Source organism: Anoplopoma fimbria, chromosome 5 (assembly GCF_027596085.1).
Source record: "Anoplopoma fimbria isolate UVic2021 breed Golden Eagle Sablefish chromosome 5, Afim_UVic_2022, whole genome shotgun sequence".
NCBI classification, from domain to species: domain Eukaryota; kingdom Metazoa; phylum Chordata; class Actinopteri; order Perciformes; family Anoplopomatidae; genus Anoplopoma; species Anoplopoma fimbria.
Genome location: NC_072453.1, coordinates 15,997,764 through 16,023,241, shown reverse-complemented (window position 1 = coordinate 16,023,241; position 25,478 = coordinate 15,997,764). Strand labels below are relative to the sequence as shown.

At 37.5% G+C, this 25,478-nt stretch overlaps 2 protein-coding genes across 2 annotated transcripts; one reads left to right on the top strand and one right to left on the bottom strand.

The window, feature by feature from the left end:
* Window positions 1–1,099: 1,099 nt before the first annotated feature.
* LOC129091177 (speckle-type POZ protein) lies at window positions 1,100–16,964 on the top strand. The gene is made up of 10 exons (XM_054598687.1): window positions 1,100–1,186; window positions 9,946–10,149; window positions 10,229–10,350; window positions 11,071–11,222; window positions 11,378–11,505; window positions 11,611–11,788; window positions 11,983–12,038; window positions 13,145–13,267; window positions 13,792–13,934; window positions 15,208–16,964. Exons 2-10 carry the CDS (start codon window positions 10,072–10,074, stop codon window positions 15,350–15,352), a joined length of 1,125 nt encoding a protein of 374 aa, XP_054454662.1. The 5' UTR covers window positions 1,100–1,186; window positions 9,946–10,071; the 3' UTR covers window positions 15,353–16,964.
* A 3,445-nt stretch (window positions 16,965–20,409) lies between these two features.
* LOC129091660 (neurexophilin-1-like) lies at window positions 20,410–21,579 on the bottom strand. Its single transcript, XM_054599353.1, has 2 exons — window positions 21,520–21,579; window positions 20,410–21,138 (listed from the first exon to the last, which is right to left on the bottom strand). Exons 1-2 carry the CDS (start codon window positions 21,577–21,579, stop codon window positions 20,410–20,412), a joined length of 789 nt encoding a protein of 262 aa, XP_054455328.1.
* Between the last annotated feature and the right edge of the window lie 3,899 nt (window positions 21,580–25,478).

Sequence of the window (25,478 nt, the reverse complement as noted above, 5' to 3'; positions counted from 1 at the left end):
TTATTGTATTCGTATTAGTTTGTTGCACTTATTGTATTCGTCTTAGTTTGTTCTGCACTATACTTTTGCTCTGGTTTATGCTTTGAGATGCTTGTTTAAAGAAAGGAGATGCACTTATGACTTCTGGTGACTAGTAGTTCTCTTGAATACCTATGTTGAATACACTTATTGTAAGTCGCTTTGGATAAAAGCGTCTGCTAAATGACTGTAATGTCATGTAATGTAAGCATAAATGATGTCAATTTGATTCATAATTGTGCATCAATAACAATACAACAACCTTTCAGAAGTCAGTGTATGCCAGTAGCAATACATACAAATTACAATTTGTTAAACCTGGAAGGCAGAAACATAAGACACTAATAATAGTAATACTGGCCCCAGCACCCATGTTTATCAACTATAGGCATAACAGAGCTATTAAAGCCTAGTCATGTTTGTTTCTGCACTGTACTTTTGCTCTGGTTTATGCTTTTAGATGCTTGTTTAAAGAAAGGAGATGCACTTATGACTTCTGGTGACTAGTAGTTCTCTTGAATACCTATGTTGAATACACTTATTGTATTTCATATTAGTTTGTTGCACTTATTGTATTTCATATTAGTTTGTTGCACTTATTGTATTTCATATTAGTTTGTTGCACTTATTGTATTTCATATTAGTCTGTTGCACTTATTGTATTCGTATTAGTTTGTTGCACTTATTGTATTCTTAGTTTGTTTCTACACTTATTGTATTCGTATTAGTTTGTTTCTGTACTTTTGCTCTGGTTTATGCTTTTAGATGCTTGTTTAAAGAAAGGAGATGCACTTATGACTTCTGGTGACTAGTAGTTCTCTTGAATACCTATGTTGAATACACTTATTATAAGACACTTTGGATAAAAGCATCTGCTAAATGACTCTAATGTCATGTAATGTAATATAATATAATATAATATAATATAATATAATGTAATGTAATGTAATACTGGCCCCAGCACCCATGTTTATCAACTGTAGGCATAACAGAGCTATTAAAATGTATTTGCTGTACATGCAATTTCTCATTTTATGAATGTGCCGTAAATGACTCCGCGACAGCAGGGGGCGCTGTTTGCGACACTTAGCATGTCTGCTAGCCTGTTAGCAACCACAACAACAGAAGAGCCCGGACCACTAGCGTCACTACAGAACCCAACACAAAGGTAAGCCCGTCGATTACTAACACAGTAAACAATAACACACGGACTCAAAAAGCACACGATGATGGCTGTTATGTTGTATTTATTGTTGCATTTCTTGCGGCGACCTTTTCGTGTTGCTCATGTTAGCTGCTAGCTAGCTAGCTAGCTCAGGCAGTGAGCTAGCTAGCTAGCTAGCGTGCTAGCTGTCGTCAGATTTGGTTATTTGCAGTATTTGTTAAGTATTTAAAGTATCCTATCTTGTCATCAATGTTTGGGGCTTACTTTTCTGTATGAGAACACTAGTGTTTATGTGTTTTATTATAAAAGACAATTCAAAGTAAGAGACCATCAGTGTGTTAGCATGTTAGCATGTTAACGTGACTGCCTGCTACTGTCATGTGAGATGAAAAAATAAGTTGACTAAATATAAATAAATTGAATATGGCTAATGTAACGTTTTACATTTAACATAACGCAATAATCATAATTATTATAATTATTTTAATCAATAATATTGGTAATGTATGACTAGAATAAATAATAAATTAATGTATGACTAAAATAAATAATATATTAATGTGTGACTAAAATAAATAATATATTAATGTGTGACTAGAATAAATAATATATTAATGTGTGACTGAAATAAATAATATATTAATGTATGACTAAAATAAATAATATATTAATGTGTGACTAAAATAAATATATTAATGTATGACTAGAATAAATAATATATTAATGTGTGACTAAAATAAATAATATTAGTAATATACGACTAAAATAAATAATATATTAATGTGTGACTAAAATAAATAATATATTAATGTATGACTAAAAATAAATAATATATTAATGTATGACTAAAATAAATAATATATTAATGTATGACTAAAAATAAATAATATATTAATGTATGACTAAAATAAATATTAGTAATATACGACTAAAATAAATAATATATTAATATATGACTAAAATAAATAATATATTAATGTATGACTAAAATAAATAATATATTAATGTATGACTAAAATAAATAATATATTAATATATGACTAAAATAAATAATATATTAATATATGACTAAAATAAATAATATAAAATTAATGTGTGACTAAAATAAATAATATATTAATATATGACTAAAATAAATATTAGTAATATATGACTAAAATAAATAATATATTAATGTATGACTAAAATAAATAATAAATTAATGTGTGACTAAAATAAATAATATATTAATGTATGACTAAAATAAATAATATATTAATGTATGACTAAAATAAATAATATTAGTAATATGACTAAAATAAATAATATATTAATGTATGACTAAAATAAATAATATTAGTAATATACGACTAAAATAAATAATAAATTGATATATGACTAAAATTAATAATATATTAATGTGTGACTAAAATAAATAATATATTAATGTATGACTAAAATAAATAATATTAGTAATATACGACTAAAATAAATAATAAATTAATGTATGACTAAAATAAATAATAAATTAATGTATGACTAAAAATAAATAATATATTAATGTATGACTAATATAAATAATATTAGTAATATACGACTAAAATGAATATTAAATTAATGTATGACTAAAATAAATAATATATTAATGTATGACTAAAATAAATAATAAATTAATGTGTGACTAAAATAAATAATCTAGTTGTGGTTAATATATGGCTGTCAGGAACAAGAGGGTTTAGGACCCTGGCCTTCATCATACTATTCAATGTACTGTAGGTGATCATGTGGTATATGTTTAAGCCTTTCACTTTTCAACATTAATCCTGTTATGGTCTATTTTTACAAGCTGCCCAAAAACTAGTGAGTTTAATATCTGTCATTTATATTTGTTTGGATAGAAAGTGAGAAGATAAGCTTGGTGTGATCAGTGGTGTCTTGTGAATATTGGCTCCTCTGTACAGGTTCACTGGAAACAGAGCAAACTCCACAACAGGGATACCGTGTGTAATGGAATTCCTTCTCACTGAAGGCTGATTTTGTTTATCGCTCATGCTGTTGGTGAACACAGTAACATGAACATCGGTATCTTTATGAAGATTATGATGTTGATTGTTTTAATCCAGACTGTTTTTGAGAAGGGTTGATTCATCTTAATGCATAATGTTTTGGCTATTGTTTGCAGAGTGGAAAAGTTGTGTTCGAATGATTTGGGATGCCTTTTACCTGTGAGGCAAGGCTTGGCTTTTTTGTAGTACCTGCAATCTCTACTTATCTTTTTGCTACGTTATTGCCTAGTATTGTCAAAGTGCTGCTATGCAGCAGATTTAAAACGGCCCTCAATTAAATTTTTTACTGAGTCTTATTTCTTGGCCCTGCAGATATACGGAGTATACATAACTCAGTTTAGCTGAGCTCACCGTAAGTGTGACGGACCAAAGTAAAATCAACTGCGTTTGCACCTTTTGTCCAAAGTGTAAAAAATAAATGTAATTTGGAAAATTATGGCTAAAGTCTCAAATCAGTTTTCAACAACTTTTGCAATGTATGTGATCAAACTTTTTGTATCATGAAAGTGAGTTAGAAACCGTTGTTTCCTCCTTAGTTAAAGCATTTTAAAATGTTCTCTTACTGGAATCTGAAGTCAGCTTTATCTGCCCCAAGTAGATAACTTGTGACCCGGATAATAACATGATAGGTGGAAGAAATTGAATATAAGGAAAACATGAAATAACATCCATAAGATAACACTGATTTTTTTAATTTTTATATATACATCATAAATGTATGAGAAATACCCATAATTTTAACTTTAGCTGTTAGAAAATCAGTGAAGCCTATACAGGGGAAAGATAGAATATATCAGAAAATATTTAGTCTCATTGAGACTTGGATACATTTATTTTATTAGCTTTCACGATGGCATGGACAGGAGGTTCCTGGTAATTACAGGCATAAACAATCCACTGGTTGAGGTCTGATTGGTGTCATATTAATATTATGACATTGAGTCACAATTGGAATTTAACCCAACATATGATGATTAATGTGATCAAGGTTTTTGTGACGTCGACATTGATGCGCCAGAAGCAAATACTTTCTCCCATCACAATGTCCTGCACAACAACAGTGTCTGTCACAATTTTATGAAGATTAATTTTATTTGAAACATCATACAAGCCTAGCCTGCAGTGAGCTTGTCTTTTTAAGAATAATTACCTGTTGCAACTTCCAAAAAAGCAGATCACAGGTTCATGTGAAGCTCAAATTGAAAAATAGTAAAAGTAAAAAGGTCACCTGCTCCCAGATGCCCCTAAAACCCCCTTTTACACCTTCACTGTCTGGACTACTTGCAGTGTATTGCAGCTTCGGGAGTATCTGCCCTTAGAGGTCAACACGTGTTGGTAAGTTGTGAACCAGGTGTGACTTTAGACATTAGATATGCATTGAGGTCCCTCTCCCCTTTAACCCCCCCGTGCATGGTGTAGTGAGGAGGGTTTTAGATAGGAAGTACAGGGAGGAGGTGAAGCCTGGGTGCTAATGCTTTTTTGCCCGCTCAAATCCCCTCCAATGTAATTGTGGGTCTGCACAAAGTCAGGGATAAGAGCGAGGCAAGCTGATCGCTGTAGCAAAATCAATAGTTCATACCTCTCTGAGATTGAGTTTTTAGGAAAGGAGGAGCACCATGACCAAGGACAGAATATGAAATCACTCCCACAGAGGCCCAACACGCGCCGCGCAATCGATCCCCAGTCCCTGTACCAATTATAGTTTTAAGGTTTGTCTGTGGCTCACTGAAGTCCTCAAAGACCAAAGCTTTGGAAATAGACATTGTGTTCACTGACACTTCGACAAGGGTTGCAATTTTTTCATCCCCCCTGGAAATTGCCGCCTGAAATGCCTTCATACCTCTAGTCTTTAATTTAGAGCAGAGATTGATTTCTCTTTTTTTTTTGGGTCGGGTGAGTGAAATGTTAAGAAAAAAAGCTCCGAGGTCAGAACTGCCACCTCATGTATTATATAACTACAGATAAAACGATACATTTGAATTCAATGAGCATAACTTTACTTCTCATTAAGACTGTGACTCCTACATCTTTAAAAAAGTTAGAGCAGTTTGCTGTTTGATGATTTTGGTTTTGCGGCCTTTAGCATTTAAAGAAAAACCTTGCTCAGATTGATTGTTGGCAGATAATCAATATACATTGTTGATAAGTGTATAGATTGTCTGGTGAAAGTTCAGCTGACAACCGTAAGAATTATTAATTCTGCATTTGACCTATGCTGTAGGTGGTTAGAATTTGACGTTTCTTACCAACAAAAAAAAAAAATGCCCTCATGTCATGTCTTTCATGAAACAAATAAATCAGTCCTAATCTTGCAGCGTCAATTTTGAGATAGAGTCGACCATTTGGGCCAAATCTACATCGTGAAATACAATAATGTTAACGCCCTCTGATCAGAACCCTCTGACCATATTTGTCTGTCGTTTCTACTGTTTCATTACAATCTCAGGCCAGCACAGGCCTGTTCTCTCCTGTCTGTGGAATGCCTGCTTGAGCAGCGCGTTTGCGTTCGGAAACCTTCTTGCTTTGTATTTGAGGGCGCATGTTAACAGGTTAGAGCAGCCACACAGCCTGCCTGAGTCGACTGCGTGTCGGCTGCGTCTCTTCTAGAGATTCAAGGTCTCCTATTTTTTGCCGTGCATGGTTCACGGCAAAAAATATAGATTGAAAATTATCTTTTGACAGTATTACCATCATACCAGATAAAACATTATTCTGTAGCTCGAAACATCCTGTTTCCATTTCAAAATATATCAAAATACCACTCTCCTTCTGTCTCCAAGCAGCGAGGAGTGAGGCAGAGGGACCTCAAGGACCGCTGGCTTGCTAATTCTTGCCTTTTTTCAGGTCTAATAAACTGTAAATTTATCAAATTCAGTGCCCCATAACACTTTTTTACAAGCTTCTGCAGCTGTGTCATATTTTTCGTCAAACAGAAGTGGCCGCAGTTTCATCTTTCAGCACACTTTTTAGCATTGTTCAAAATGATGCAGTGGATGGACAAACCAGGAGGTGAAGTTACACTTTAAATCTGATGCAACGTCAAAAAATACAGAAAATGACTATTGCCTTGTTTTATAGATGCATTATTGATGAACGATTTCTTTGCATTTCCTTCAGTTGAATTATTTTAATGTGAAGCGGCAGCAGAATGAAATGTTCAGTCTGCATTAGCAGTAACCTAAAGTAGCTCTGACAGTGTGTAAAAACAGTGAACAGTAAACAGTGAGGCTGTTATCAATGCCATAAAATTGCACCGGATTACGTGCATGCATAGTTTTCTTGAGAATCTGCCATGCTTTGTTAAGCAATCTGAATACAGCGAGGGGATGGAAGATTGCCACTAACAAAAACTACGATATTTACTAAATGTAAATACTTTGATTGGCTATTTCAGATTGTAGTTCTGCAGGATTCTAGTTCAGATATATAGTTCACATCTCAGTCAATGGTAGTAAAAGGAAAACTGTGTGTTGGGACGGTTTCAATGCAGCGTGTGTCTTCATCAGAGTCCACCTGTCCAAGAATCTGCTTTTGATTTCTCTCTCATACCTGTTTGATTTTCTTTTTCTCTCCGTCTAACCGCTTTTTGTGGCAATTTATCTTTTTGAATGGTCGCACAGGCAGTGGGCCATCTTTCATTTGCCACCTGTTTTTCCATTTGGCTTCTCTGTCACTTTACTTTTCATTTTCTCTGCCTGTACCCCCCTTCCTTTGTCTTCGTCTCAGTCCATCTTACTCGTTGCTACGGTTAAAGAATCGAGAAGATTGGTCGGTTCTCCATTCATTGGATCTTTTAAAGAAACTGGGCTGAACCAAGCTTCTGATATGGACCCTTTTGTCTTGACTAGACGCAGGGATGTAATTGGAGCGGTGGTAACGCAACAAATTAATTTAGTGTTTGAGGTTAGACAAAATATCTGGACTCTATTCTAGATGTCCTTACTCAAGTGGTAATGTTCTGATGTACTTTATGAGTTATACTCATATTTTTTCCAGTAAGAACCCCTTTTGCCTTGAGAATAGTCTTTGACTGTGGCTTAGTAGTAATTGCTTCGTTCCAGCAGAGAGAAAAAGATCTTCTATTGGTTAGAGATCTGGCTGTGCAGGCAATTGTACTACACTGTTGCTGTGTAGGAGATATCGTAGCAGATCATGGTACCGATATTACACAGTATGTACTATAGAGGACAGTGTGGAGAGAGCAGAATGGTTTAAAAAAACAAAACTAAACTCCCTATTTTGTTTCCTGAGATGTTCTTTAAGCCTTCTCACCGTCTTCCACATTTAAAAACAATCTTTAGCTTTATTTTCCCTGATTTCTTTCCAAGAATTGAATTGATGGACAAAAGGAATCTGTGTATATCCTGAATGTTGTCGCTCATAAGTAGGATGCATGTTTATTATACATGCAGTAGTTGACCTTAACGTAAGATAAGATAAGATAATCCTTTATTAGTCATGCGGGGAAAGTAGTTACAGCAGCATAGAGTTAAACGTGACCAGTATATTGAGATTAAAGACACTTTGTGAATCATTTTTTTGTCGAACATTGAAAATGTAAATTTTTCATGCCATGTCTTTTTTCTTTCAACACGTATATAAATATCACAAATAAAATGTGATTTAAAGGATTTGTGGATGCTGTAAGTTTGCTGTTGTATTAAAAAATGTTTAATATAAAGGGTGTAAAGAAAAGATAACTTCACATCATTATGCCTCTAGAATCAGTCTGTTACGTGTCTCATACATTCAGTTTTCAGTCTGTTCGGATGTTACAATTCTCACAGCCTCTCAGCAGCATCACTGTCAAACACTCACTTTCAGTCAGTGCAATCATGAGGAGCAAAAAGCTCAGCTCTCGTTATTTGTTATGCTGCATTTTAACCCAAATTGAATTTATGGATGAAGACGTTAAAGGCTCTGGGTGTGACAGGAAGGTAGAGACGGATGAAGTGGCTAAAATAATTGGCTACAGATTAACAGTACGAGGGCCTAGAAGGAATCTGACTAGTATTTTGTTGGACTGAAAAACATTGTGCAGCAAGAAGAAAAAGGCTTATGAATCCGTCAGTGTCGAGATGTTGTCCACAGCGAGGTAATGTGTCCTTATCCCCCACAAAAGGTGTAAAAAAGAGGACAACATAATTAGGCATTGACACAGACTTTTGTGTCTGTCTTTTAGTCTGAGGCAATCCACCAGTTTTTTTTTCTCTACTGCCACTGAAACCCTGCAGGTGTCAGGGGAATTATTGTTAATTATCTTCCTGTATGAGTCAGGGAACATTATCTCTGTTCATGCTGCTAGTATGGTTTCATTTTCATTTTTTAATGTCAAATCAAATGTACCATCTTCATGATGTGATGTCTTCATGCTCCATCATTTCTCAAGTGCATTCATTTGAATTTCCTCCCTTACTTTCCCCTAAATTGCTTATTCTGTTTATGGGCATGGTATCTCAATGATTAAAGAATAATGTATGCTTCTTGTGTGATCCTAGGTAAGATGTATGAGTGAAAAATATATAAATGTAATTCAAAATCCCATGAAGAGACCAAAACCTACAATTTGTTAATTCATCTCAAGTGCATTGGTTCCTACTAAAGCTCTAAATCCATAAATAACAGGCCAGAAATCTAGATATTCAGTTATAAAAAGGGATAAATTAATTCCTGAAACATCTGTCCACTGTTGGTGAAAAAACCCTCAAACAGGATAAATTGGGCATTTATTGGGACTGTTTTCAGTGGTGGAATTATACACTATAATACTCAGCAAATGTGAACGCAAGCGGGACAGTATTTGTGGGAATGACTCCCTCTTATCAGTTATATCAGTCCTTGCTGTACAGTCAACATGTTGTTTTGCTCTTTTGGCTATAATAGCAGAAATATAGATTTATTCATAATATATCACAAGTCTTATCCTTTTTAATGTGTAGATTCACATTTCTGAGTTCCTGTAAATTCTGTCAGAATGCTTTTCTATTGCAACTTATCGGCTAGAATGCTGTAGGTACAGAGGTGTGTTTTCAAAGTTTTTAGTTACATTTTACGGCATCGTGGCACCTCCTATAATTTTCATTCAAAGAAGCTCTGTATCTAAGAGAAGGAGACAAAAGCCAGAGAGGGCCAGGCATCAGGCCTGAATAAACGACCTACAGTATACACACATGCTCTTGAAGTTTGTCAGAGTTTGTGTGAATGTGTGTGTATGTATTTAGAGGAGAGAAGTGTGCATCACAAATCTTCACAACCTTCCTGTGGCTGTGTGAGTTGAAGGCAATTTGGGAACCTTGGATTTTGCCAGTGGCTCCAACCTCCACCACAGTCCTGGGAGGCAGCTTGTTTATTTACGGTTCATTTTTGAGACTTAATTGCAATTGCAGCGGCTATTGATCTTAGAACAGGCATGGGCCATCGATCTCCTGCTGTCCCCCAATGGGTCAGGGACAATTCATCTCGCCACAACAACACAAACCTCAATAGCAGGCAGCGTGGCTGCATGAATTAAATTCTATTGAATCTTAACTGGATTAATGAAAGATACAGTGCTCGTGTGTTGCATATCAATGAGCTATTTGAAAAATGGTTTTCTCTGAATGCCTGCTTCTTTGTTAGAAAAAAATAAATGTGTTTCAGGATGAACAGGATTTTCTAGGAAATGGGATTTGAATTCTAGTCTGATCAACTAATCACACTCATATGGTCTGTTTCTAGGGGGCAAACTGCTTCCATCTGGCGTGTGCTGATGCAGATGGACGTCAGGACTGAACATTGACAAGTGGAAGTGACGGATTCCTTCTCCTCACCCTCTTGCCCCCGACACCTTCTGTCAAGCTGGCAATGTCAAGAGTCCCGAGTCCCCCTCCCCCTGCGGAAATGTCCAGCGGCCCCGTGGCCGAGAGCTGGTGTTACACACAGGTAAAACCATCACTTACACTGTTGTCTTTCATCTCTAATAAATCAAGTATCCTGAGCTGAATATCTTTCCATTTTCCAGATCAAAGTGGTGAAGTTCTCTTACATGTGGACCATCAACAACTTCAGCTTCTGTCGTGAGGAGATGGGCGAGGTCATCAAGAGCTCCACCTTCTCGTCGGGGGCCAATGACAAGTTGAAATGGTGGGTGGGCTGAGAGAGCTGCTCTGTTTCATCATATTCTAATATCCAGTTTTAATAGTTCTACTGCAGTGCACAGGACGTGGACTTTTGAGGAACATCTAGAAAAGTCCCACTCTGTCACCAATTCCAACATTAATGTTAGTACGAGGGGTGTAACGGTACACAACGTTCATGGTTCGGTACGTACCTCGGTATTTGGGTCACTGTTCGGGAAGTGTTTGGCACAATAGGGAGAATGAGAATCTTCATGAGAATGAAAATTAAATTCAATTAATTTGAAAGTGATTCAAATTCTCCAGTTGCCAATTGGCCATAATTCATACTTTAACAGTTAAGGCACTCAAATACTGGCATATTGTAAATAATAAATGTATAATAGAAATGTCTGTCGTGTAAATGTAAAGTATTTCTGATTTTGCAACGCTCCATTATCAGCATGCTACAGCGCCGCTACAGCGCCGCTACAGCTGACAGCAACTAGTGCGCTGCCAAAAAAGGTAAAACTCGCGCTCCAGAATTCCTGTTCTGTGTGCGCGAGTAGTAAATATAAACAGCTGTTTTGGTTACAGGGCATCTGAAAGGATGTCAAATACCATCCGAATGTACTTTACCGAACGGTTCAATACCAATACAGGTATTGTTACACCCCTTAGTTAATACATTATTACTTCCATCCCCTTTACTAGAGATCTTAACTGTTGCACCCTCCACCACCATCAGGTGTTTGCGAGTGAATCCCAAGGGCCTGGATGAGGAGAGCAAAGACTACCTGTCTCTCTACCTGCTGCTGGTCAGCTGTCCGAAGGCCGAGGTGCGCGCCAAGTTCAAATTCTCCATCCTCAACGCCAAGGGAGAGGAGACCAAAGCCATGGGTGAGTCACCTGGGTAGCACAAACTTTTAACTGAAACAGAGGACATCGTATTCTAGATGTAACCTCCCTTTGTGGAGTTTGCAGTTTTCTGCTTCCACTTATTTTTAACTTGGACTCACCGTTTTGTGACCTCTGTGCGTCCCGGCTGTCTGCAGAAAGCCAGAGAGCATATCGCTTTGTCCAAGGGAAAGACTGGGGCTTTAAAAAGTTTATCCGGAGAGACTTCCTCCTCGACGAGGCCAACGGTCTTCTACCTGACGACAAGCTCACGCTCTTCTGTGAGGTACGCTGCCTCGGCCCTGTGTTAAACTCTTCTTTGGTTTATACTTTCTCTCATTAAAATTCCATTTTTTTGAATATTGCATTTTGTTTAATTTCTCTCCCTCAGGTGAGTGTGGTGCAGGACTCAGTCAACATATCCGGGCAGAACACCATGAACATGGTGAAGGTACCTGACTGCCGGCTTGCAGATGAGCTGGGGGGCCTGTGGGAGAACTCTCGCTTCACAGACTGTTCCCTGTGTGTGGCTGGACAAGAGTTTCAGGCCCACAAAGCCATCCTGGCAGGTACAGACCGGAGTCAGACAAATCCTATATATTTTATTTATTCCTCCAGTTCCCCCTCAAAAAAACACAAACACACACACAGTCAAACTTTTTGACTGTGTGTGTGTTTGTGTGTGTGGGTGTGTGTGTGTGTTGTTTAATCCCATAATTACTCACACATTAACATTTTTTGCTCTCCATATTACTACTTTCAGCACGTTCCCCTGTATTCAGCGCCATGTTTGAGCACGAGATGGAAGAGAGTAAAAAGGTGAGCCCATGGTCGCAAAGCTTCTTTTAATTCCTAGAAATATTTTAGTTTTGTTCTTCAGTGGCTCAACTGCTCACATTTTGCCTGCTGTGTTGAGGGGTTAAAGTGAGTGAAGGATTGTTCGCTGTCAAACGCAGCCGTTTGGTGAAACTGAATGATAGTGCACCTGAAATGAAATTGTCCTGCCGTACTTGGGGGTCAGGATTCATCCTTCACTGACAAAGCTGCAGAAGCAGAGAATTGCTTTTTTTTTTTTTTTTTTTTTTTTTTTTTTTTTTTTTCATCTGTGCACATGTAACTGTAAGAAATGAAATTGCATTAGAAGCTGCCCAGATGTTTTTTTTTTTTTTTTTTTTTTTTTTTTTTTTAAACCAAGGCTGTGTTAGATTTTATGTTGCAGCTTTCTGAAAGATTAAATCGTTTCACTCTCATTCATTTATGTAAAATGGAGAGTAGATTTTTGTCTGGAAGGCGACGAATAGATTGCTGTGGCGAGAAAAAAAGTTTGCTATTAATCAATTAATCACTTTTCATTTGTCGAAATGTAAAAACTTAATGTGTAACACTAGCAAACATAATTCAATGTAACAAGGAATACTGTTTTAAAAAATTCTCTAAATTGAGAAAATAAATAATGATTTCTTTATTTGCTGCAAGGTTACCGTAAGTGCACATACTTCATCTACTGATTTGTGACCACAATTAATACGTATGTTTTGGCTTTTATAGTTTTGAACCAAACACTTCATTGAAGTAGTTTAGCTTTGTTTGGTGACTGCTGTTTGGTTTAATGTTGGAAGCTTATTCATTTTACATTCCTTATAGCAGTCATATTATAATCACATATTGTGCTATTTAAATAAACACCATGTATTGACTTCAACAGCTGTGTTGAGATTTACAGCCCCATAGATAATGAAATGCTCTTTCTTATCGTCCCTAATATAATACTGCATAGTGTACAATTTCAAATATTTTATTTTTGGGACATAATGCAAAAACCTAATGAGATAACCTGCAGGTATCATCCACACTGTAGCTGAAGCTCTTGTCATGATGAAACGCTAGAAAATCTAACTTCCTTACTCACCGTCTCGTTCCGCCAGAACCGTGTGGAGATCAACGATGTGGAGCCGGAGGTTTTCAAAGAGATGATGTGCTTCATTTACACAGACAAGGCTCCCAACCTGGACAAGATGGCGGATGACTTACTGGCAGCAGCTGACAAAGTAATATAACGATGCAACTACTGCATCGCTATATTTTCACATATTGAGACAGCGTTCCTTGATAAATAGAATCAGTTGATGTAGGCAGTTTGTTTTTGTATCAATGTCCCTAATACTCCAGACAGCTCCATACATTAGTACAGATGTATTATTGGCTGTATTTAATGTGTTAAGAGTTGCTTATTATTTTGTTGGCAGCATACACTGTGTGCTTGCAGATATATTCCCACAACTAAAGGTAATAAAATGGATTAAGGGCACAGTATCCACTAAACCAATTAGACCAGTAAGCAATCAGGATTTTTAAGAAACAGTTTGATGATTTCACACTGATCTCCCTCCACCAAAACACCAACTGAGACACTAAGCTTCAGACTGGATGGTCTTCGTTAGAGGTGTGACATCATAAACTGGTTTTGAACGCTTAAATGATATTTGCTAAAAAACCACTGAACCCGTCACAGCAGATAGCGAATGAATACTGGTGAAGACAGACGTGTTTAATGACCTTGTGTCTCTTTCAGTATGCTCTGGAGAGACTGAAGGTCATGTGCGAGGACGCGCTGTGTACAAGTCTGTCGGTGGAAAACGCTGCTGAGATCCTCATCCTGGCTGACCTGCACAGCGCCGATCAGCTCAAAACACAGGCCGTCGACTTCATCAACTAGTGAGTGTCACACGCCATCATTTGTAATCAGCTCTCAGGCAACTTTCCTTTTTAAAGACTCGCAGTCCACTGGACATTTAGTCTCTGTTGTTGTGTCCGTCTGTTACATCTCTTCTTTATGTTGAACTGGTTACTGACGGGACCAGGACTCGGTCTCGCCCTCATCCCTCGTTGTCACAGTTATTGACTTAACTTCACATGTCCCCTCATGGAGCGGTCTGTCTGACATTATTAAACACTGTCGAGGCTTTCAGAGGGATCAGGACAACCTGACTCCTCACTAGTTGTGCTGTCGCCTCATCTGTTGTCTGGGATGGATGTGTGATATTAACTCTGAACATGTGTCTGCACTGATGTTAAGCTTGCACATATTATATATATATATATTCCTTCCCGTCCCTCTACACACGATTCATCATTTATTTTTAGAGCGCTGAAACAATTAGTCGATCAATAGATAAGTTGATATGATGATAATGAATTAATCGTTCCAAGTCATTTTTCAAGCAAAAAATCCAAACAGTCTCTAGACCCAGTTTTGCAATTGTGAGGATTTGCTGCTTTTTGTGTCTCATGTTAGTGATTCCCAACCTGGGGTTTGAGTCCCCCCTCCAATGTGTCGCATAATAAATCAGCCAGGTTCATAAGATGCTTATTTATTATATGTTAAAAATAAGTTTTATGTGCCACTTTCTGCTTTGAACATATTATATTACATATAAGCTCCTGCAGGTTGAACTGGGCTAATGTAACACTTTTATGGCTTACTAACTCTTAACACACCATAAACAAACTTGAAGACGTTTGCTACCCCAGCAGTAGTACCTCAATGCTTTCCATTCAGAACGAAAGATCTTGAGAACATGTCGTTGTTTTGTCCTCAAATTTAAGAAGATCCCTACTTTTTCAAACGTTATTTCTAGAAAAAAAAAAAAAACGACCAATACTGTTTACACGAAAAGAAACACATTGCAATAATATATAATTTATACCAATTACTTTTCACTAATGTGCATATAATATTTCAATTATTGTGGATTTTACTGTTTTTTTATTGCTTATTTATAATAGTTGTTTTTTTATTGCTTATTTATAATAGTTGTTTTTTTATTGCATTTTATTCTTATCTTGTTTTTCTTTTACTATGTCTCTTGTGTGCACTTTACTCTATGCTGCTGTAATCCTGCACATTTCCCCGCTGCGGGACTAATAAAGGATTATCTTATCTTATCTTATCTTATCTTAAACTGATGTTTTTGTTTCTACCCTCCAGCCACGCTGCCGAGGTGATGGAGACAGCGGGTTGGAAGTCCATGGTGGCGTCTCATCCACACCTGGTGGCCGAAGCTTACCGCTCCCTGGCTTCAGCCCAGTGCCCTTTCCTCGGACCCCCACGCAAGCGCCTCAAACAATCCTAACAGCAAGACGGCTACAATGATACATACAAACACACACATGCATAAACATACGAAGACACACAGATCCGTCCCCTCACACAGGGACAACCTTTCCCCTCGCTGTTACCTACTACAATACCTCCAGCCTCCCCCGAATCTCCCCCTTCTAGCCCATCCAAACCTGCTGTATTTAGTCTCTTCTAAAGATGGAGGGAAGAAGAAAGAGGAAGAGGAGGTGGATGAGAGGGGCAGGTGGGCTTGTGAAGTGGATGTTTGTTGTTTACAAAAAAACAAAACAACACCCCTCCCCCCTTACTTCCCAGCGCTGGCTTAGTGAGGTGTCTGACATTGTGCTCTTTCCCGCGTGTGAAGGCTAAATCCCTCCGCATCCTGTTAGTTCCTAGTTTGGAATCCGTTCGGGGGACGGACTGGACACAGCGATCCAAAAAGAGCCAACTGTCTGGAAATTTGGAGGTTTCAAGAAAAAGTGCAGATAAATTAGGTCTTTAACTGTCTTATTTTATCATAAGGCTTTTCTTCACTCTGTTCTTAGTGTTTGGAGTAGAGCAGTAGGATAAGTCCCCAAACTAATGGACACATGTGAGAGACTAAAGAAGAAGTCCGTCCCCCCCCTTCTCCCGAGAAAGACAACCAAGGGCTAGTCAAAAAAGCAGATATGGGACAAACTCGACATTAATCCTCCCAAAGAAAGTTGGGAAAACATTGCACTAAAGTCACAGGTCACCCTTCCTCAACTCTTACCAGCAGTAAAGTATAAATACTGTAGGCAAGGACACGTTGAAGCAAGCTTCATGGACTAAATACCAAGCTGGACCACCAAGAACAAGTACCCTTTAAGAAGATTTATCAACGAGTGACAGAAACCGCACCTGTACTCCTCATGTAGAACTCTGCTTCATCTGCATCCGTTTCATTTTTTGAATAGTTGGGCAAAAAACAGCATAGAGAGGAAACAGAAACGCACAACCGGATGTCCTTCTTGGGAAAATTGTATTTTTGTGTGTGGATCTGTCTTTGTAGCCCTTGAGAGGAAATTAAATTCAGAGGTGTCAATAGACAAACCATCACAGAGAAAACAAATGGAGGACAAAATAATGTCATGAAATGGTTTTCAAAATAAGATTAGGAATCAATCCGGCATGTTAATGTTCTTTTATGACTGATTTCTTATTTGTTTTTTTCCTCAGATGTGTCATTTCTATTTTTTTCATAGGAATTTGTACAGACACATGCTTTTGAAGCTGTGGAAACAAAAAGGCATTTTCAACCGTGAAATTGGTGGGGGGGAAAGCGGACAGATGTTTTCTTTGCAGGCATGAAGACTGAGGGGAAATGAAATTGAAATGAACACGTTTTAATGTTCAAAAAAGTCAGAATGTGAAAAAAATGCACACCAAGGCAAACCACATGAAATACATTTGAAGTTATCATTTTAACCTGGTGGAAAATGGTAATCGATAGAAGGAACCGTTGTTGTTTCTTTCCTGTAGATATTGACGGTTATGAGAAGTGACACTTAGTTGTTGCCATTTTTTTGTTCCCAAAAAGATTAAACCACAACTATTTTCTATTGAATGCAATGCAAACTTTGTCTGGTATTTTTATACGACTAACGGGTTTATTATTTTCAGCTGTCCCATAAAACAAGACGTTTCATCTGTAATTCATTATGTGACTTCACAGAAACCAATCACACCTAAAGTGAAGACATTTTAGGGAGAACTTTTGTGGTATTTAGTGCAATGACTTAAACTGAGTTTTATTTTCAGTGTCATAAAGCTAATTATGAAACAAAGCAGTTCATTTTTTGGAGATGTTAAGACTTAAAGTTACTGTTACTGTTGTGATTTTTTTTAACTGGTTATGAAACAGTCTCAATTTAATGCTTATGCCTCTCTATGACATTTATAAGTAAAGGAGACCATCAGCGAGGAGATTAGCTATTGCTATAGTTATTTTCAATGCTTGTCATCGGTGCTACCAGCAGGTCCACCATGAACTCTTCCAGCTCAGTCTCCAGTGGGGCCTCCAGCAAAGACCTGCTGTCTGCGCACAGAGACAGATCTTCTTGGCCGCCGGTGGTGGTGGTGGTGGTGGTGGTGGTGGAGAGCTCCACACCCGTCAGCAGAGACACCTTCCCTGGCCAGAAGCAGAGATCGCCTCGTTGCTCCAATGGTTCCCCCGCTGGGAGCCGACACAGAGGCCAGAAGGTGTTCCTGGGTCCACCGGAGAAAAGGGACATCCAGAACCAGGAATGCCGACTGTCAGTCCTTGCTATAATACAGTTTGAGGTTTTCTAAAGGGATTCTGGTGCCCTAAATGACAAACTACTGTTTTCCACAGGGACTGCCAAAATCAACCAAAAATGTAGGTTCCTCATAGTAGCTTTAATATATCTTCTAGTGTTTTTGCACAATCCAAGACATAAACTCTATCCATTTATCTTTCTGAAAATTGCACTGAAGGAAACCAGCACGCTATAGAGTGTTGGAAACTAACTTATTATATTTACCAAAGTACTTCACTCAAGTAGCTAGCCCACAAATCTGAGGTACTAAGTATTTCAATTAGATCTGTCAGCTTTAGCCAAGTTTTTCTCAAATTTGCTCAAGAGAGTGGCTGCTTTTTCTGAGACATCAACTAGGTGCATTCCCAGGCCTCCAGCTACTCAGTGGAATTTTAAAAAGCAGGACGGTTAATGCTGTATCGGTAAAGCCTCACGGAGATCAAGGAGAGAACAAGAGGGATGGGATAGGACCATCAGCGAGGCCTACGGTCTGCCCATGCACCAGCTGGAACCAAAGTTCCTACAGCTATTGTAGTTTTTTTTCTGAGCTAATGCCAGAAGTGGACATTCTATACAATGTTCTGCAGAAACGGGATATGAATGCGGCTGGCATCAACCAGGCGATGGACACCTTCAAGAAGAATGTAGGGGCGTCTCAGGGAACGAGCTGATGTAGCTGTGCTAGTGAAAGTGGAGCAGAAGGGAACAGGAGGAGGAGAATGAACACGGCTACAATCATGAAAGAGGTCTGTGACACTGTGTCAATTCAGTTGGAGGAGAGGTTAGAGAGTTTAGCTATAATGACAAATCAGACGAAACTGAAAACGAGTTGAGCTTCCTCTACCAGCACAGTGAACTAAGCAAAGGATTCACCGCATCTCTCTGTTGAAGTCCATGAATGAAAACAACCTCCAGGACGCCTTGTCTGGAACCGTGACACTTCTTCAAATCATTATCACAAACGCCAATGACCAGAGCTAAATCCCAAAGAAACTCCTCCACTCTGAGAAGAATAAAGACGTTTACACAGAATGAAAGGGCGCAGCAGAGGTTGAATGCACTGGCTGTGCTATCTATTGAAAATGAACTCGTCGATGGACTGTTGAATTTGAATAGCAAGGTCAAAGAGAAGTTGGCACACATGAAGGAGCGCCGCACCTCATTCCTCTTCAAGAAGTGAACTCCAATATGTGGCCAGATCTTCATTGTGTGATCGTAAATGTCACAACTCTGATGGAATTTTGTCATCATTGCCGTTGGCGACACACTGGTCACAGCTATGGCCGTGTCTCCCCTCTCTCACTCACACCCAGTTTATTGGTTGTTACAGTTTGTTTCAATGTGATATATTTTTGGTATGTATGGATTGCTTCATTAATTTTCTTGTATGAATATTGTGTGGCCCCACCAGAATTTTCCCCATCAATAGGAAAGGTTCTCTTTGATCCATTTTTGCCACGGTTTTGCACTTCTCTTAACAGAAGTCGAGGAAAGGGAAGAGTGCGAAGACGGGTATTCAGTCGGTTGCAATCTGCAAACATGCTGCTATGCCACAAAATCTTACACACTGGTCCTTTTACGAAGTTTGAATTGCTGTTAAAGATAAACGTGTTACTACATTTACTCAACCATTTTAAGAAGACAATGTACTTTCCCAACAAACTGAAATAATAGGTTCTTAATGAGGTTACTGCTTAGACATATACCTACACATGTTGTTTATGGTCTTCATGAAGTCTAAACATCTTCATGAGTAAGTTGTTGTATGAAAAATCCAAGCGATTGTACGAAATAAAAAATACCAAATGAAAAATTTAGATTCTTAAGAATGTTAATTTAGGTCATTACAGCTGACTTATATACATATACAGCTCTTAAAAGCCCAATTTTTCTCATTATTTTGTTATGTTGTGTTTTTCTCATTTGTTTTGGAAGGTGGTCCTCGGAAAAGTAACAATCACAGGTGGGCCTTACGTTACCAAAGGTTGGGAACTCCTGGCTTAAAGGACTCACTTGGTAATGGCAACAGTATTTGTTTTTTATTGGGCGACCACAGTAAAGAATGTTATGAAATACATGAGATAGGAAGGATGACGTATGACAAAAGTGTACAAGGTAAATGCAACATAAAAGGTGTTGTAAAAGCATTGTATCCTGATATATCTATTATCTAGTATTTATTAGTGTTTCAAATAAAGACAATAAAAGAATGATGATATATTAGCCCTTACAAACAGAAAGACGTGCTATAATCTAGTTCACACAAAGTATTATTGGAGGGAATGTGTTTGAGCATAAACGGATTACTTGATTATTTGATTAGAAAATAAACGTCAGCTATTTTGAGACTCGATTAATCGTTCACATCTTTAAAAAATAAAATAAAATGCTTAACATTACCTAGCTCCAGCTTTGTCTTATTTGATAGTTAAGGTCTTGTTATACGCATTTTCGCAACTTTATCATTTAATAAAACCATTTAATAACTGTCACTTCAATCAATAATGAACCCAATCAGTTGTTGCAGCCCTGATTATATGCATTTCATAAAACCAGTCATATACAACTCTGGAAGATATTGCACCAAAAACATATAGGCTACTTTATATAATAAGGATTTGGCAATACTAAGATAAACATATTCTCTAGAGTAAAGCTAAACTTCCTTTTAAAAACTTTTGTCGGTCAGGCCAGTTACTAGCTGCTAACACTGAATTTTCTTTGTGCATTAATTGAAACATTGTCCTCCACTGGTGTCCTTGACCTCAGGCTAACCTGTTGGCAGGTAGGCTCCTGGTTTGTGGCTGCTGTAGTCTGGACACACCTTTTGTACCAGTCTGTAGTCAGTGCTGTAGAAAGACACGTAGATGCAGATGACCTGGAAGGGTTTGGAGCACATCCAGGTGACGTGGCTCTGGGTCTGCTCCTGAGCACACGTCTTGGACGGGTCGTAGTTACACAGCATCACCTTTTTGTTGTGTTCTGTCTTCTCATAGTCCACCCTGCAGTTGAACGTCTTCGAGTCTTTGGGGTTGACCACGCTTTGGCGCTCCAGATCAAACTCCACATCTTTCATGGGTGGGACGAGGCTGACGGACACGTTGCCCACACCTGTGGAGTTGTGGCGAAAATAGACTCCGAGAGAGCCGTTCCCGTGATCCACAATCTTGCCCATTATCAGCAAATTTAATTTGACGGTTTTGATGTTTGAGTAAAAGTCCCCCCAGCTGAACATTCTGGAGAATTTAGATGTCCCTTGGACTTTCATGATGGGACGAAGCTTTATCTTTAAGGACGGGTTGGTGTGTGACTGAGAGTTTCCTCCAAGTATTTCCAGAAGTCCCTGCTTTGAAAGAGGGATAAAAGGACTAATGGGTAGCTTGGTGGTCCTAGTTTGAAGCGCCCAGTCTTTCTGTGAAGAAGGGTCTTGGTCTCTGTTGATCTCGGGTGATGATCTCTTGCTGAAGGTGAAGTTTGAATGATGTTGCCCAAGAACCAACTAGACAGAAAATTTAGGAGAGAAATTTCAACATTGAGAAGTGAATACTCACTCTAATTCTCTAAGGAAATCTGTTAAATGTTATGTTATGTTAAGATGCATTTTTAATCTTGCTCATGATCTAACTGAACACAAATACTGTTTAAACTCCAAAAAAGCATTATATTTGAATAGATTGTTGCTGTTTTTGGCATGTAACCTGCAAAATAACCATTTTACAGAAATATATGGTGGCATAAAAATAATTATTTCTATGCAAAATTTAAAAAAGATTTAAAAAAAATACTTTAAATACAAAGACGTAAGTAAAGTGTCAATAGCTCCCAACAACACTTATTGAGTACTTGCTACATTTTTCTCCAGTCTAGTTATTTTACTCACCAAACAAAAGGCTCCATCCAAAAGTATCCAAACAAAGCACTGCCTGGCAAACATTTCCATAGTGCAGATATTCCTGTCTTAAGATCCATCCACGTTCACCTGAACTTAATTCAGGTAGAGTTAAGTTTTGAGTTAATCAAAACATAGTTATGAATATTATATTCTGATTCTTATATTGTTAAATCCATGTGGAAACAGCTACATCCACATTAAACGCTGGTAGAGACACTCAATTGCACCATCAGTAAACCTTCTGTGAGCTGCACGGTCCACTCACAGCACACACACTGGGAGGCTTTTAACACTCAGTTTTCACCCCTCTCTCTCTCCCTCTCTCCCTCCATCCCTCTCTCTCACCCACCCACCCACACAGACCCTTTTATTTAAGGATATGCATTGTTAACAGTATCACCCTGATGTCCTTCCTGTTGTGTGTGTGTGTGTGTGTGTGTGTGTGTGTGTGTGTGTGTGTGTGTGTGTGTGTGTGTGTGTGTGTGTGTCCCTCCCTCTCTTTGTCACTGAAAAATGTCTTGCATTAATTTTTGGATGATTAAATAATTCAGTTGGCACTTTTTAAAAAGAGAATTTTATTTGGATTCACATGAGGTAACGTGACACTGCCACCCCATGGCCAGATAGCAAACTGCAGTCCGAGCTGAAATAGAGGAGCCAAATTAGATGGAATTATCCCATGACACTACATTATGAATAATTGCCCTGCAAACTGGTTTTCAAATCCAGTCCCCCTATACCATTGATTAGTCACGATTAAAGCAATAATGAAAGTAAGTTTTAAGAAAAACCTTATAATAGCTCATTATGAAATGTTTTAAATATCTTACTATAGTATCATCATTTTTACAACATAGTATATTATGACATCTTATGGTACAGTGTGTCGCAAAAAAGTAATACAAACATCATAGTATATCATTTAAAAGTAATTAAAATATAATTGTATAGTATGTAAAAATAAATCATTAAACTGTCATAGTATAGTATGCCATAAAAAAGTCAAAGGGTTAAAGGAAATGGGGCTCACTGAGCAGCCAGATTGTTTAGCCACCAGCATCACTGACACTTAATTCAATTTATATTTTATTGGTGATGCAATGTGACAAAAAACAATATAGTGACTTAAAAATGTAAGACAGAGGTATCATAGTAATAATAATAATAATAATAATAATAAGCAGCAATAATATTAATAATAATAACAATATAATGACATTTTATCATATAATGGTCATATAATAATACTGATTTAAGCAATAATAATAACAACCATCATAAAAGTTATGATTACATTGATAAAGCAATTAGGTGCGAGGCCAGACCGAGGCAGCAGAGAAGCAAGCGAGAGGTCCACCCTGACTCAAGGGCAGCTTAACCAGGAGCCCAGATTGGACACTTAATTATATGAAGACATTCCTTGCAGGGTGTGTGCAGGTACATGGCTGCAAAAACTGGCACTGAACCAACAAGAAGATATGACTGAACGCGTCTTGGCACAGATTATCTACATTACTTCCTGCAAGTGACATATTATTGTAACAATAATTGTTGCTTGAATAAAAGAAAGGTGACATGCGCTTAGTTTCCTGGAAACCCCATTAATCAAATTTATTTGATAATACTACTAATTTGTAGTTCAAGATAAAGATAAAGTTTAAGATGAGATCAAATATGAGTTCAGTAGAGTTCATTTAATTGATTCATGTGCTGTAGATTTTTGGGAGTCTCAGATTCTTGGATAATCTTGCACCTGGAAAATCTCCCACCTCTGCCTTTGCTTGTTGCTGCGATCATATTGCAGGTTTTGTTTTTCTCGGATTTAGTTTCGAGGGTCAAAGTTACGGTAAGGAAGGAGATTAAAAGGTTATCAAATGTCCAATTCTGGACAATTTAAAAGAGTGATAAGCATTGTTGGCTGTTACCAAACAAAACTAAAGTCGTGCTTCACTGAGCAACAAGCAGGCATTTAAATTAACCCTCTTAGTGTAATCCAGTTAGCACTGACTGAAACTGTTTTCTGATTATCATAAACTGTCACGAAGCCCTACACACTAGATACTCAAAACAGTTAAAAAGTTAAAGTTATAAAGTTAATGATTACCATTTCATAATTAGTACATCAGAAGCCAAATGTATAAGCATGTAGCACACAGAGACATTTGTTTCACTTAGATTCTAATGTGGGTTTTTTTGGCTTGATGTTATTCGATTTTTATTGTGCTTAATTGCATTATTATTATTATTGATATTATTATACACAAGGGAGTTTGGATAATAAAAAAGCCCTCTTGTTGTCCCCATAGTAATTTTTTTTGCTCATTTATGCAAAAGGATCATTTTTTTAAACTAAATTAAAAATATAAACAATGAATTCAATATAAATATGTGGACATAAGTGGTGGGAATTAATTTGTTTGAATGTTTTAAGAACAAACAGATGCATCAATCAGTAAGTTGGGAATGTGATACCCCAGAGGAAGAAAGCAGCTAGATTCTGTATTTGCAATCAGAAATGACAGTAGAAATGCTCTTTCTATTCTATGTGAATGTTTCTTTTTGCATTAACATGGTAACCCTTTACTTTACTTAACTTGTTCAACTGGGTATAAAGTGTTGTGCCAGAACTCAAGAGGAAGATTGTGAGGAATTCAGGATATCAAACAAGAACATTGGTTGGCAGAACTGCATTCTTGTGGGTGAACAAATAACATTCCTCTGCATGTTCTGTAAGTGTTTAACAAGAGCATCTTGTTGGGTCACGAGCAGACTCACCGTAGCCTTCAAGTCCTGCAAAGAACGCACTTTTAGATGATGTGAATTTTGGATTTGGGTAAAGCTGGATTGGTGCATCTGTAGTATCGAACAATCTGACATGCAAGTACTATGTCTGGGAGTCATTTTTGGGAGCTCTGTTTTACAGTATCTCACTAAAGCCACTAAATAACACCAAAGTCTTTGAAAAACAAACGTCATATGAAGAGATTTAATGCTAATTTTGTAAAAGCAAATACAGACACTTCAGACCCGTCTGTGCGCTAGAGGTCATTATTCAAAACAGAATTGAAATCATGAGGTCACCAGAACAATCCTCTACACTGCTCATGTGTGTTTAGAGATTGTTTATATCAAAGATGTTTGTCTTTTAATCTGTCAAGCAAATTCTTATAACTAACCTTTGACAGTGAAAAGGTGAATATATAAGTTCAATTCAATTCAATTCAGTTTATTTTGTATAGCCCAGAATCACAAATTACAAATTTGCCTCAGAGGGCTTTACAATCTGTGCACATGCGACATCCTCTGTCCTTCCCTCACATCGGCACAGGAAAAACTCCCCTAAAAAACCCCTTTAACAGGGAGAAAAAAGGAAGAAACCTCTGGGAGAACGACAGAGGAGGGATCCTTCTCCCAGGATGGACAGAATGCAATAGATGTCATGTGTACAGAATGATTTCAGACATATCAAAATACAAATCAAAACAAATAACACCAAACAAAATAAAAAACATGACACTACAATAAACAAAAGCGACCAATTTCACAGCATAACAGAGATACAACACATTCAATGTATATGACATAAATGATTCATATAATAAGACTACTTATAATAACAGTAGCAATTATTACAGTAGAATTATAGTTATAAGATAAGATTATTACAGATAATCCTTTATTAGAATTATAAAGATTCAGGCATAATTACAGCAAATAGAAGTTATGAAAATAGGGATAGTAATGTGACTAATAATAATAATGGAAGTAGCAGTGGGTGTCAGTCGGCTCACAGCAGGAGGCACGACTACGGTCCAGGTACCACAACGATTCATGGAAACCTGCAGAACGAGAATATAAGTGAAAGGACACTCCTGAGCCCGGTGTGCCCCATGCATAAAAGCTCCAGCAGTGAGTCATTTGTTGGGGGATCTCCTCTTGCAACAAAC

Excerpts from the sequence above, each read along its gene's own strand:
- LOC129091660 (XM_054599353.1), bottom strand. The coding sequence starts at position 21,579 with ATGGAAATGTTTGCCAGGCAGTGCTTTGTTTGGATACTTTTGGATGGA. Across the intron at positions 21,139-21,519 it reads TGGATGGAGCCTTTTGTTTG|TTGGTTCTTGGGCAACATCA; the intron begins GTGAGTAAAATA and ends TTTTCTGTCTAG.
- LOC129091177 (XM_054598687.1), top strand. The coding sequence starts at position 10,072 with ATGTCAAGAGTCCCGAGTCCCCCTCCCCCTGCGGAAATGTCCAGCGGC. Across the intron at positions 11,223-11,377 it reads AGAGGAGACCAAAGCCATGG|AAAGCCAGAGAGCATATCGC; the intron begins GTGAGTCACCTG and ends GGCTGTCTGCAG. Across the intron at positions 13,935-15,207 it reads GCCGTCGACTTCATCAACTA|CCACGCTGCCGAGGTGATGG; the intron begins GTGAGTGTCACA and ends TCTACCCTCCAG.